General features: G+C 33.2%; 1 protein-coding gene across 6 annotated transcripts in view; it reads right to left on the bottom strand.

Annotated features, from left to right (window-relative positions):
* The window catches only part of LOC106075214 (bromodomain-containing protein 1-like), a 33,191-nt gene extending 19,996 nt beyond the window's left edge, over positions 1 to 13,195 (bottom strand). For 4 of the 6 annotated variants that reach the window (XM_013236154.2, XM_013236156.2, XM_056025582.1 and 1 more), the window contains exons 1-7: positions 12,924 to 13,174; positions 5,410 to 6,151; positions 3,533 to 4,386; positions 3,256 to 3,409; positions 3,009 to 3,140; positions 1,669 to 1,797; positions 212 to 400 (exon numbers count right to left, since the gene is read on the bottom strand). In XM_013236154.2, the coding sequence (XP_013091608.2) occupies positions 212 to 400; positions 1,669 to 1,797; positions 3,009 to 3,140; positions 3,256 to 3,409; positions 3,533 to 4,386; positions 5,410 to 6,087 (2,136 nt within the window). In that variant the 5' untranslated portion in view covers positions 6,088 to 6,151; positions 12,924 to 13,174. Of the gene's footprint in view, positions 1 to 211; positions 401 to 1,668; positions 1,798 to 3,008; positions 3,141 to 3,255; positions 3,410 to 3,532; positions 4,387 to 5,409; positions 6,152 to 12,923 lie in introns of all 6 variants that reach the window. The other 2 variants (XM_056025581.1, XM_013236155.2) reach the window with 2 other exon arrangements.
* Between the last annotated feature and the right edge of the window lie 642 nt (positions 13,196 to 13,837).

Raw genomic sequence — 13,837 nt, 5'->3', positions numbered from 1 at the left:
ACAAAATCTCTTAGAACCCTGTTGTTTTTTTTGAGAGGTAAGAATTGACTGTCTAATTTATTCAATACAGACATTTCTAAGCATTTATATAAAAAATGGTAAAATGTTTATTATTACAACTTTGAAAAAAAAATTTAAAAAACCATCAGTTTCCCTTTGAGTAAATGTGTAATAAGTACTAATTAAGTACTAAGATAATAAAAGTGTTCACCTCTTCTTTAAGAAGTAAGGCTTCTCTGTAAAAAACTGTATCCTTGGCATTATACATACAGCAATTATGGATAATAAGTTTAAAGTCTGCTTCAAAAGCCTCCATAGTTTTGTAGCGATGAGTATCAACTTTATTCCTCATAACAGAAAAACACATTGGGTGCTTAATAATATCTTTATAATCTGGAGCCTAAATGGAAACAGAAAAAAGATGGTTAACTTTGTCAAAATTAAAACAAGCAAAAAATTAATTTTTAGAAGTTTCTCTTCATGTTAATAAAGTGCAAGTATTTGGTATCAAAGGGTATGATGTGACTGTGGTGTAAGAGTGCTTGGCTACCAAACAGGGTAAAACTGAAGTTACATTTAACGAAGATGTAACAATCATCCACTTGTTTATTCCTCAGGAATGCAATAGAGATATGAAAAAGCAGATGTTTAGACAACAAAACAAAGCTTGTTATTTTTAAACACAATTCACCATAATAAATGTGCTGATTGAAGGAACTGGCTGTCTCTAGATTACAAAGGCTAAAGAAATATTGACATACTCTTTCATATGATTAGTTGATATAAGGCATTAAATTTCACTGCAAACAAAGATTACATCACCAAAAAAGGACAACAAAAATTAAGCCTATAGTGTTAGCAAAAAGCCTTGTAGATCTTTTACCATAATCACATCTCTGCAGTATTTAAACATCAACTTTAAAAAATCCTAAATGCTGCTAGTAAGATCATAGGCAACAAACAAGCGCAATTAGACACCTATTCGAGAAAAACATTGCTAAGAAAGCTATAAGAAACTGGGGTATGAACACATATTTTGTGTGCTATGAAATAAATTATTTGCTAAAACAAAATTCCTCACAGATAACGATTATTATTATTATTAATTTTAACAAAAAAAAAATATTTATGAAAATAAATTATTTGCTAAAACTAAATTCCTCACAGATAATGGTTATTATTATTAATTTTAACACAAAATTCTATTTATGTACATCCCACTTCTACTTTTGCTTTGTGAAGCATATATATACATATATACACACAAGATTTCTTTCTGGGAATGGAAGTCTGGGAAGTCAATAAGATTACAATACACAGTGTCCTCCTCTTCCTCTCCTGTAGTGGGAGCACCATGGGTCCAAGTTTGGCATGATACAGCCAAAGAACGAATATGACAATGCCCTTTCCTGGGCTATAATAGCTTGTTCAGGCCTGGGTAGCTTCCAGTGTTGCATTATCTTACTTTTATGTACCAGAATTGGAATCAAAATACTTTTTCTTTGTTGCTATTCTTGTGATATATATTTTCTCAAGTAATATAGACTTTAAAATCACAAAATATTTATTAAACCTTCTGCCTACTATAGTTCCCCTTTACTCCAGGGGAAAAGATGATCAACATAACCCAATGAATTAAGACAGTGACTAAGGCAATGAGTGTCTCACTTCTTCATCAGAAACAGGGTTCACAAATATATCCTCTGCATCCTTTTCTTGCAGTAGATTTAAGGTATGTCTTTGCAGCATGATGAAAGGCTGTAGTTTGTATTCCATTGAAAGCTGGTAAACCTTCATCTGAAATTTGAAACACTTCATGCATTACAAACAAACAAATCATCTAACTAAATATCAATGTAGAGTATGCTATTTTTTCCTCATGGTTAAGACATACCTAACCACACTACACAATGAATGTTTTAATGAAGAACAAAAATTCTAACAAATAAGTCCTTAATAATATAGCCTCAACAGAAGTAACGAGAAAAACATAAAAAAAATAACTTAAAAAAAAAAAAAAAAAAGCTTATACTAAGTGTAATTGTATCAATTAGTTGGATCAGTCATGTAATTAAATTTGTACTAGATCTAAATCAACAACAATAAATCTGTGCGATTAATATTTTTACCAAAATCATTTTTTTAAGCACTATTTCATGCTTTTAGCTTTCTCAATACGTAATCTACACTTATCTGGGCCAATTGGAAAAATAGGGATGGGGGGCGGGGGGTGAAAGAAAGAAAGAAAGGGATATCTCTGTGAATTCTGTAATTGGCCTTCAAAAGCATTTACAAAAGAAAAAAAAAGGAAATGACCTGAATTCAAACTCGTGGCTCATTCCTCCCCAGGCCCACATGCAAACCACTCTACTAGTAATGACTAGAGAAGATTGTAAAGTTATATATTGTTTGTTACAATTTAGAGCGGCAACCTATAAAAAGGACTATTTCAGCTTATACCACCACTTCAGTCAAGTACAATTTCTTTCCCTTGTTTGAGATACCAAACAAAATAATTAATTACCAAGTTAATAAACTAATTGGTTAATTTTTTAAAATTGATTCTTGTGTTGTCAGGTAAAGAAATAATTGTGCAAAATTTCAGTTTGATCAGACAGAGTGAGTTGATAAAATCTTTGTAAAAAGAACTATTATCACTGAAATTTGAATATGCCTTTGCAAAATTGTTTCAGTGTTCTAAAGCATGTTACTATATAGGCATCTTAGATTTTAGGAAAGACCTTACAACTTGTGATAGTGTGATATATACATATATATAAATAAATATATATATGTATATATAGATAGATAGATCTAAAAAGGAACTTGTATTTTCTGGATGTTAGCTCAGTACTCCTCTTTACCTATCCCCTTGTTGAAAATTAAGTCTTTTATCTTTTATAACTAGTTCCTTTCACCAATAGCTGGTGAGAAAAGTGCGTCTCATGGTGGCTAAAATAAGCTACTTCTCAAAAACTTATTAAATCAAAAAATAATATAAGTATTACCAATTCACGTTTTAATTTTTCTCGTTTACGAATAAGTTCTACAAGCAATCTAGCTTTCTCTAAATCTTGTCTCAAGCGTTGCCAATATTTGAGTTTCTCCCGAACCTCTTGATTGTGTTTATCATTTCTTGACTGGTGATTAAAAAAACAAAAACATTAAATACATACTGATCTGATAAATCTGATAAAGTAAATCCTATTTAGTACATTCAACTAGTTCAAATGTATTTTGGAACAGACTACTTACATGTTCTCTATTTCTACTCATGTGATTAGACTGAAGTCGACGTAAAAGTGGCACACCAAATCTGGACTGACGTTTTAATGTCCAGTAACTCATTAATGCTCTCATAAATTCATCTCTTTTGGGGACATTAATCATAGAAGCAATTTTTGTTAATCTGAAAAGAGAAAAATATACCATTCAGTCAATAAAGAAAGTTTCCATTGTTTTTAACTTAAAAATACTAACTCCACCTTTTTAATTTTATTCTATGTATTTACTAATCTATGAGCCAGCTTACCTTTCCTCTGGTATTATTGGAATGGATACATTAGGTACGGCATGGCGTTTCTGAGCCAGAATTTTCCTTGCCTTCCTCATTTTAATTCTTGCTTGCTCCCTAGCATCTTCTTTAGAGCCCGATTTTTTTTCATCATCAGGAAACATAGAGTTATCTGCACTTGGCTGAGCATGAACATCACAGAATGCTGTTTTCCTAACACCCATCGATATCCCATTAGGACCGGGCTCTTTCACAGCTTCTATCTTCATAAAAAGTCCTGCCTGTTGCGCACAAGTGACATGAAAAGCTGTGTAGCAATTAGTTTTGTGACACTGAATACATGCCCCTGCTCCTCTTTGCTTGCAAATGTAACAAGTCAATTTCCTCCTTGCAGGGGGTATTCTCTGCAGGCAATCAATAGGTTCAAGAAATACAGTGTTAGCAAATCCTACCTCAGGAATCCATAGTGCACAAACAACATGGGCCCAGCGACCATCATCTGTCTGCTTGAAAGCACCCCCTTTGTTAGGGCATAAACAACAGTCAACAGCTCGAGAGGGTGACTGTAAACACCGCCTGCAAAGCCACTGTCCTTCGGGAATATAGGGAACACCATAACACTCCTGATGAACTGCTAGATTACACATGTCACAGAACAAAATCATGTTGCTATTCTGACATTCTCCATCCATGCAGATGCTACACACGGCATCATCATCCATTGAAGGACCTTGTTCTTTCCCTGTGTGCTGGCTCTGAAAAAATGCTTCTTTTTCAAAACGGTCCATAATTAGTTCAAATGTATCTTGTGCCACACCAGCAACCCCCTCACTGGTGCGTTTGTCATTTATTAGTTCAAGCCATGAATGATCCTGAGAAATAAAAATATAAAATATATTAGATATTCAAAGAGCATATTTTTTGGGCTAAAAATCAATAAAAAATAGTTTAAGAACACACTACTAACGAATGCTATGTACCAGGGTTTAATGAAAAAAAAAAGTCTCCATACAACATAAAGAATGAGAGGATGGAGATTATATATTGGAGAGTGAATGTAAAGCTTGGAAGGTCAAGACAATTTTGCTAAAGTGCTCATTGTTTATATTTGAATCCTAAAATGTGTGTATTTTTTAAACATAATGGCTATAGATAGATATAGTACATTGAGTGCCATAAGCATGTTGGCCAGAGAAATAATAAATTAGTTTTAGAACTAAATGTAACTGTAGGTAAATACTGTAAGCACTTATCCTATCCGAACACAGTACCCTGTAATGGAATGTGCTTATTGGGAGGAGGAAGCAACAGTAGGTGCTGGAAATATTCTGGCAGGTGAGAGTCAGAACCTGCAGAAGATGCTGGGGCAGCTGAGGTAAAGGGTATAGGATCTCTTGCAGGCATCTGTATGTTCATGAAATACTGCTGAAGGTTAATCTGGGAAGAGACCATCCTCTCCTCCAAGATTTCAATGTAACACCGAAGGAAATCCATGACCTCTCTGGCAACTTTACTGTACCTGTCCATATTGGATCCTCAGCACTGCCATCAGAAGAGTCTGCCTTACACTTGGGAGCCAAAATGAAGGGCAAAAGGTTAAAAAAATTGGAACACTCACAACGACAAATAAACAAGCCAAAATGGTGTACAATGCGCCTGGGTGACACTGCCTTCCACTGGCCACAGCGTATCCTTCCACTGTGCACACCTACTAGTTACTGCACATAAAGTTAGCCCACAAGTCGAAACATATAGAATATAGAAGAATTGTCGTAATCACAGGACTAGCATAGCCTGAGGACCTTCTGTACTTACTCCTACAAATGCCTTTGTGTCTATTAAGCCTAAATATCTATTAAAGGACTACTTTTTATCATTTTGTTAAATATATTTACCTCTTCATCCATATCATATTCTATTTCCTCATCTAATTCCTCTAAAGACTTTTCTATATATCTGTAATATGAAGAAGGATGAGTAGAAGTCTTGTTAGGTTTTATATAATCTGTGAGAATTTTAACATGTGGTTCTGGCAACTTATTTGGATTAATGTCTGGTGGCAAGCTAGCCACAGCTAAAGATTCTTTTCTTGATTTGCTTTCCAGATTTCTCACTGGCCTACCAGAAGGACTTTTTTCAGCATTTTCCTCTTTCTCAGTGTTATCCTGATTTTCTATTTCATCTTGAGAGATGATTTCAATAGGTTGAGAAATGTCAATCCTTCTAAGACACCCATCTAGATCTATTTCAACCAATCTTTGGGACTCTGCATAGCTGAGTGTTTCACGCTGAGGAGAACGAATAAAATCAGGTGGAGTGGGTGATCTTCTAGCTTGTCGAGGATGCCAATTCTTTTGCTTTCTTTTCCCAGGTTTTCGACCTCCACAGGAAGGACTTGCAGCAGCCCCAGTGCCAGGAGAATCAGGATTATCATGGTTGTGATTGTACATATGAAATTGTATTCCAGAGTAACTCTTGTAAACTTTCCTACATGTTCTGACTGGACATTCATAGGGTGGCTTTGTAGCTTTAAGGTTCTGACAAAATGTTTTCACATCAAAATCCAGCACCATTTTTGTTGCTGTTAGGAAGTTCAAATACTATCCATCATAGACGTTGACTTTTCTGGGAAGCACACTGTAAATACAAGTTGAAAAAGAATTTGAAGTAATGAATATGTGGAGACAATTATATGATGAAACAGTCTGTAGGATACAACTGTATCCTACATACTGTAGGATCTGTAAGAACTGTAGGATACAACAAGATTAAATATAGCCTTACAAAATGAAAACATCAAAGAATAAAGTTCTTATGTTTAAGAATGATTTCATTGAAGTTTCCATATTTGTTGATTATGACAAAATGGGCACTTTTTTTTGTTTTATATTATAATATATATATATGAAGTTAATTTTTAAAATGCATTAATAAAGATGTATGGAATTGTTGACAAGCATTAGGAAAGCAGTATATTGAGTTTAGGAATAAAACTAATTAGCCAGCCTATAATTATTAACAGTTATTCATGACTGAATTACGAGAATTTTGATGTTTTTTTTTCATTTGACATAAAATTGCTTTTATAAGATAGATCTTTAATTCTAGATCTAGATTTTAGATTAACATTTCTTAACATTTATATGGAAAAAGACATCTACTTTTATTTGTGTGTCTTTTATAATGTTGTATTTTTGTAAGTTATTGTTAAATATTTTTATAAATGTTATCATGATTGCTTTAACTTTTTCATCTCCCAGAAGTGTCTTTTATTTAAAGGTTTTAGTTAAGCATGTTTTTGTTTGATATGTAAAAAGGCCTTTTATTTTAGAAAAACATGACACCCATAGGTCTAAAATGTATCTAAAATGTAAATCTAGTATTTTTTTAATTGTTTTTTTTTTAACTTTTTCATCAATAAGATCTAGATCTATACTAGACTCCATAGTCTAGTACTGTGGGTTCCTAAGACCACCATTAGAGGTCTACAGTTAGATAAAAATTGTATACAATTAAAATAACTTCTTACTAAAAGCCAGTTTATCCAATCTGATAATTTGAATTTAATCCACCCACCCCTCACTACTGTTTAATTCTGTGACGATCTAAACCAGAGATTTGAAGACGATTCACTGGGATATTCCTTACTGGGTATTGAACTGTTCTGAACATTGAAAATCTCAGATCACAATCACAGACGAATCCATACTGGTGAACAAAAGGTGTTGGTTTACTTACAGTATTTTCGCGCATGTAACCCACACAAATTACAAACTAAGTAAAAACAAAACAGTACAACCCACACTTTTATATACCCTGCATGTGTAAAGTGTGATTGGCCATAAACAACCGCTAAATAAAGTTGTTGCTCATCAGATGTCTGTCCCTTGAGATGTCATCGTGCTCCAACAAGAAGGCTGGCATGCTAACAGTTGGTGAAGCTAAATCAGAGCCAGCAGTTGAAGGCACTTTTATTTCAGTCAACAATGTGAACGTTGATACTGATGATGGTGCGGATAAGTCAATTTATGACCCAATTGCTGCTTCCAACTTGCTTTGGAAGAAAACTGAATATTATACAACATTTGATGGCTTCACTAACTATAGCAAGGACAGTGACATAAAAAGTGATACTGGCGATTGATTGCGGATGTATTGCATTCATTGTAGTCTATACATTTCAAGATTACCAGTATCATCAAATACTTGCTTACTTACTTGTCACTATTGATTACTGGTATATTAAAGATTCCCTGCAGCATCAGTATTATTTGTTTTCTTGAGGTTTATAAGAAGAAGCTCATAAAGCTTTTCAATGTACATTTCACAACCACAGAGTGAACAATAGGAGGTATAAGGACCCATTGGTACCTCCATAGTTTCCGTTATGCTGTTTATATGAATGAGTAAAGTAATTTTTTAAGCCCTGCACCTTTGTATACTCTGCAATGTCCCAGATGAAGCATCTCAAAAGTGCTTGACAATGAAGACTGTAGACATTTTTTTTATACAAAGTAATTAATGTAATGAGAGTTACTTTATGATATCTCTGATAGTGCTTAGTATATAAGTAGTGCTATTTTCACGGGAAAAGGCTACATTGTATAGTTATTAACAGGAGATGTTAATAGACATGGTGTCCCACATTTTTTTCACTGTAGCACATGAAATACTGCAGTAGAAAAAATGTTGAATCATACCAGAAAATCTCCAATCTAGAGATATTTAAGTAATTTTCTCACCAAAGTTTTGAAATACAATTTTATTAAGCTTAGATATAGATCTAATTGTTTTATCATTGTTTGTATTGCTTCACTGGTCACTGAACGAGTCTTGATCTATATTTTAGATCTTGGTCTAGTGTAGATTTAAACCTGCTGAACATTTAAATTTATATGTAAATCTAGTTAGCTAAAGATCTAAATCTTTTTCTTTTTTTGGTGCACCTTCAAGTCTATGATTAGGTCCTGTTTATGGCAATAATATAATACACACACAAAAAGGCCTATCAGGCCTAACGCCTAGGTATATTGAGTTTTTAGTCTGTATAACCTCTTTAACATGAATAAGATAATTTGTATTAATTTGTCTAAGTTTTTACTCTTAATAATTGACATTTTCCTGAGTGGAAAGACATACTCCAATTTAGGCAATTTGATTCCCTTTTCTGAATTCACCTAATTCTCTTTCTAAAATGTCTGTATCTTGTGTTTTTATTGTTCTTTATCTGCAAATAATATGACGTTTGTTTCTGAACTAATGCAATTTGCTAAATCATTTATGTAAATTAAAAATAGTAATGGATCTAAGACTGTTCCTTGAGGTACACCTAAGTTTACACATATTACTATTGGTGTTGATTTAGAGCCATTTATTATTAGAGTTTGTTCTCTTCATATCAGAAAATACTGAACTGGCTGAATCCATTGATGTAATAAACCAGCAATAAAAAAATATTTTAACTTTTTAAGCAAGCTATTTAATTTAGCAGAGCTATGGTGGTGAACCTTGTCAAATGCCTTACTTTGAACAATCTAATAATATAGCATATATATCTATTTACTCATTTTTATCTGACAATTTTTTTTAAATTTCCTAATCCTAAAGACATGTTGGTATGCTTGTCTTAGTGGTTTATGATGGTCATGGGCGTAGCCAGGGGGGGATTCTTGGGGTTCAAACCCCCCCCCCCAAAATGAAATCCCCCCCGGACGGAATTAAGTGACTGATTTTCGCTTTCATTTTGTTTATTTTAGGTGAGATTTTAATACTAAATCATCACTTACCACAGCACAGCCGAGGCAGCTTTGAGTTAAAAACCCTCTACCAGGGGGTTTTGAGTTTAAATTCCCCTACCAGAGGTTTTGAGATTTTAAAAACCCCTATCAGGGGTTTTGAGATACAAATCCCTCTACCAGGGGGCTTTGAGTTTAAAACCCCCTACAGGGGTTTGGTTTTAGCATCCAAAATTTACGATAACCCCATCTTCAATATAAAAAAAGTAAATTACACACTCAAAATTCTATGAGCGTAGCCAAAGGGGTTTTGAGTTTAACCCCCCTCCCCCTTCCAGTTGGGGTTTGAAGCTAAAAGTACCTCTTCAATATAAAAAAAAAGCAAATTACACACTATAAAATCTATGAGCGTAGCCAAAGGGGTTTTGAGTTTAAATCCCCCTCCTCCAGATGGCTTTTTCTTTAAAGTTTAAAACCCCCCCAGATGGTTTTGAGTTTAAAATTCCCCTACAGAGCGTTTAGAGTTGAAAACCTCTCTCTTCAATATTATTTTAAAGCAAACTACAGTCACCAAATTCTATGATCGTAGCTAAATGGGGTTTTGAATTAAAAACAAAACAAAAAAAAAACCCCAGAGATTTTTTAGTTTAAAACCCCTCAACAGATGATTTGACGAAAAAACTCTTTTTCGATATAAAATCTAAAGCGAAATACAGGCATGTAATTCCAAGAGCGTAGTTAAGAAAGGTTACAAATTTCTACCAGTGGCTTGGGCTCCATTAATTAAGTGTGATTAGTCTTCTGCATAAATTGAAAATCATTAAATCTGTCTCAACAAAGATGGCTAAGACAGATTTTAGGAGTCAGTCATAGAGATCGGGTCTAAATCAAAGAAATCATATGCCGAATTGGGAGTCGAATCGCATGAGGTTTTGCGGGACATGTTTTCCCACAAAATGAATTACGCAAAATAAGAGTTGCGGAAACAGCTTGCCGGAAGTCAGTAAGAATAGCACATTAGGTTTTTGAAATAAAACTTTTTAATAGCAAGATAATGCACTGTAGATACCTCAGAATATGCATTTTGTTGGCTTTCAATACCTGAAATAGTGCTCGGCGGCGGGGCTTCGCCCCGCGCTGGGGGAGCTCTGCGAACTCCCCCAGACCTCCTTGCTATCAAGGGCGGGGAGTCTACAATAAACAATAAACGTCTTCCGAAAGGGTCAGAATGTAATAAAGATTAATTATGTACACACACACATATTTTTTTTTTCGCGGGGGGGGGGGGGGGAGGTCGGGGGGAAGCCCCCCCCCCAAAACCCTCCCCGAAAAAAAATCCTGGCTACGCCCATGATGATGGTAGAGTGCAGCTAAAATTTAGAGTTAGACATCTAGAGTTCTACTTGACTCATTTTGAGTCTAGATCTAGATAATCTACAATGTCTACATGATAACATTAACATCTTAATATATGATTTTAATGTTTAATTTTAATATATATATTATTTATAGATTTCTAGCTAGAGACTCTATATTTATAATAAAACATTGTTATATATATATATATTATATAATAAATACTAAAATAGTTTCTCGATGAGTAGATTCTATTCTATAGTCTATTTATTATTGTTATTATATATTTAGATCTATAAATCTATATTACTATAACTTTAAACTTTTTATTTCTCATTTCTAGAGGACTAGACTTCCAAATCTATTTCATATATATATATATAGAGAGTAATTTATGCTATTCAAAAACCTATAGGACAAAAATTATTTGATAATGGTTTGACATAGAAAAGAAAATGAAGTATCAAAATCTTTTTTAGTTGAAGGAGAATAAGGATGACTTCTAATAATGGCACCCCTAACCTATAATTGTTATTATATTTAAGGTCAAAGAGGCCATGTGTTTTCATTTAATTCAAACAAATTTTGTCACACTTTATTTGATTTCTAACATCAAAATTTATTTCAAACAGTCTCTATATTTTGTCATCAATAAACTCAGATTTTAATTCTGTATTAATATTTACTAAATTTTAAGATCCCCAGACATAACCCCTCACATGAAATCATTAACATGTTTTCAAATTATGAATCAATAAGAACACAAAAAATAAAAATTTGAACACACTTATTCTACCAAAATTAGGTCACTGTGATTCTACAGAGATTTTTAGACTTATTTTATATTTGCATGATTAGATTTGTATTAAATGCGTGTGTTTTTTGTTTTATGATTTAATAAATTTCTAATACAGATGATCTCTTGTAACATAGTACAGGCTTGGATGGCCATTCTTACCTAAATAGCTACATCATCTATAGTTCTATACTCTATAATTCTCTCTATATAAATCTAACTTCATTCAATGTATCAAGCTAACTCCAACTCCAAACATTTGCCCATTTATTCTCTATAAAAACACAACAAACAAACAAATATAATATATTAATATTGATGTCCAAACTGGTTGTTTGGAATAAATTTTGGTAAGAAAATCATAATTTAATACAAACACCCTATTAATTATTTTTTTTTTATGAAATCAAACAACTTGGCTTAGCCTTAAGAATCAAATAGATCTAAATCAGCTAGAAAAAACAGAATAGATGTTGGTTAACATAGACTTAGCCAACCAAAAAATATAGTCTTAACCCTAAGACTAAGAAGAGGTAAAGCCATCCTGATAACATAGGAAAAAAAAAACACCCTCACTTGAAATTTCTTGTATCTTACTCTTACATAAAAAGACAGTAAAATGGAAGGAAATTGGGTCTGAATCATTGGAAAATGGACACCCACCTAATACAATGCGCTAATTTCATAATAACTATCAAAATAAAGATGTAATCATTGTAATATTTGTAATGACCACAAAAACAGCTACTGTGAGATAGTTGTACTGATTCATGCAATCATTGTAATGTCCAGAATAAATAGAACTAAATGTTAATGTTATAATAACTAAACTACTCTAATAGAGTCTCTATCAACTCTGACTCTGTCTAAGTCTATGCTATCATTTAATCTATCTAGATTCTAGAATCTGACTAGACTCACTAGACTTGACACTAGTCTAGACTAGATCTAGATTCTAGTAATACTCAGTGGTTACTCAGTAATACTAGATCTATTAACTATTGTTACTATTAGTCAATGATAAATATAAATACTCAGTCTCAGTCTATACTATGACTATAACTATAGACTCTAGATTGATTCTAATCTAGACAATCAAGATCTAGATCTATATTTTCTATAATGTTCTGCTCTAAATCTAAACAACATCTAGTCTAGATCTAGATAGATCTAGCAGTCTCTATATTACTCTATACTCTATATAGATCTAGATTCTAGAGTCTAAGTCTAGAGTCTAGATTAAGCCCTAGACCTAAGTTTACAAGTTATCTCACAGGAAGTGAATGCCTCATTAGTATTTAACATGGCGTCTCAATCAAGAAGAGAAGAACCGCACTTTCTAGATTCTAATTATTCGCAACTGTATCAAATTAACTAGACTAGATCTACAATATGAAAAGTTGGATAATAATTTACTTCATATGGCATTGTGTGGAAAAACAAACCTGTTCTGGTTTCCGAAAAAAAACAATAAACAACAAATATTCCACTGTCTTTTACACTTACTAAAAACTTGACTTACCGAAAAAAAGCAACCTTTTTTAGCCGTGTAACTGTAGTCAAATTTTAACGATATCCAACTCGAATAATGCTAAAATAAGACCTACACAGAATGATTTTTTGTTCATTATAAACCCAGATATACCTGTGTCATCAATAATTACCATGTAACTTGAAAAAAACACTATAAATTTATATCAACACTCAATAATTTTGAAAGGGACAAAGAATGTTTTCATGGCGTCTTTCAACATAATTGACTGCGCATGCACCATGAGCAAATACAAGTGACGCTATTTCCTTTATATTAGATTACCTCCCTTACTACTTTCGTTTTTTTTTTCCGTGTCCAGAACTAGTTTTAGATCCACATCTATTATAATTTAAATTTATTATTATATATATATCATGGGCGTTTGAACCTCAACCCCCCACCCCCAAAATGAAATCCCCCCGCATAGGGGGGGGGGGGAGATGGGCTTTAGTGACTGATTTTTTGCTTTGATTTTGTTTATTTTAGGTGAGATTTTAATGCTAAACCATCACTTACCCCCTAACAGGGGCAAATTACACACTCTACAATCTATGAGCTTAGAAAAGGGGTTTTGAGTTTAAACCCCCCGCCAGCGGGGTTGGAAGATAAAAAAAACAACATCTTCAATGTTAAAAAAAAAGCAAATTACACACTCAAAATGATATGAGCGTTGCCAAAAGGGGTTTTGAGTTTAAACTAAAAAATACCTCTTTAATTTAAAAAAAAGCAAATTACACACTAAAATTATTTGAGCGTAGCCAAGCCAATTGGGGGTTTTGAGTGTAAACTCCTCTCCTTCAGATGGTTTTGAGTTTGAAATCCCCTTACAGAGCGTTTTGAGGTGGGAAAACCTCTATCTTCAATATTATTCTAAAGCAAACTGCAGTTACCGAATTCTATGA

The sequence above is a fragment of the Biomphalaria glabrata genome, chromosome 4 (genome assembly GCF_947242115.1).
Source record: "Biomphalaria glabrata chromosome 4, xgBioGlab47.1, whole genome shotgun sequence".
NCBI lineage: Eukaryota > Metazoa > Mollusca > Gastropoda > Planorbidae > Biomphalaria > Biomphalaria glabrata.
The sequence above is the reverse complement of the archived record's forward strand: the minus strand, read 5'-3'. Positions and strand labels throughout refer to the sequence as shown.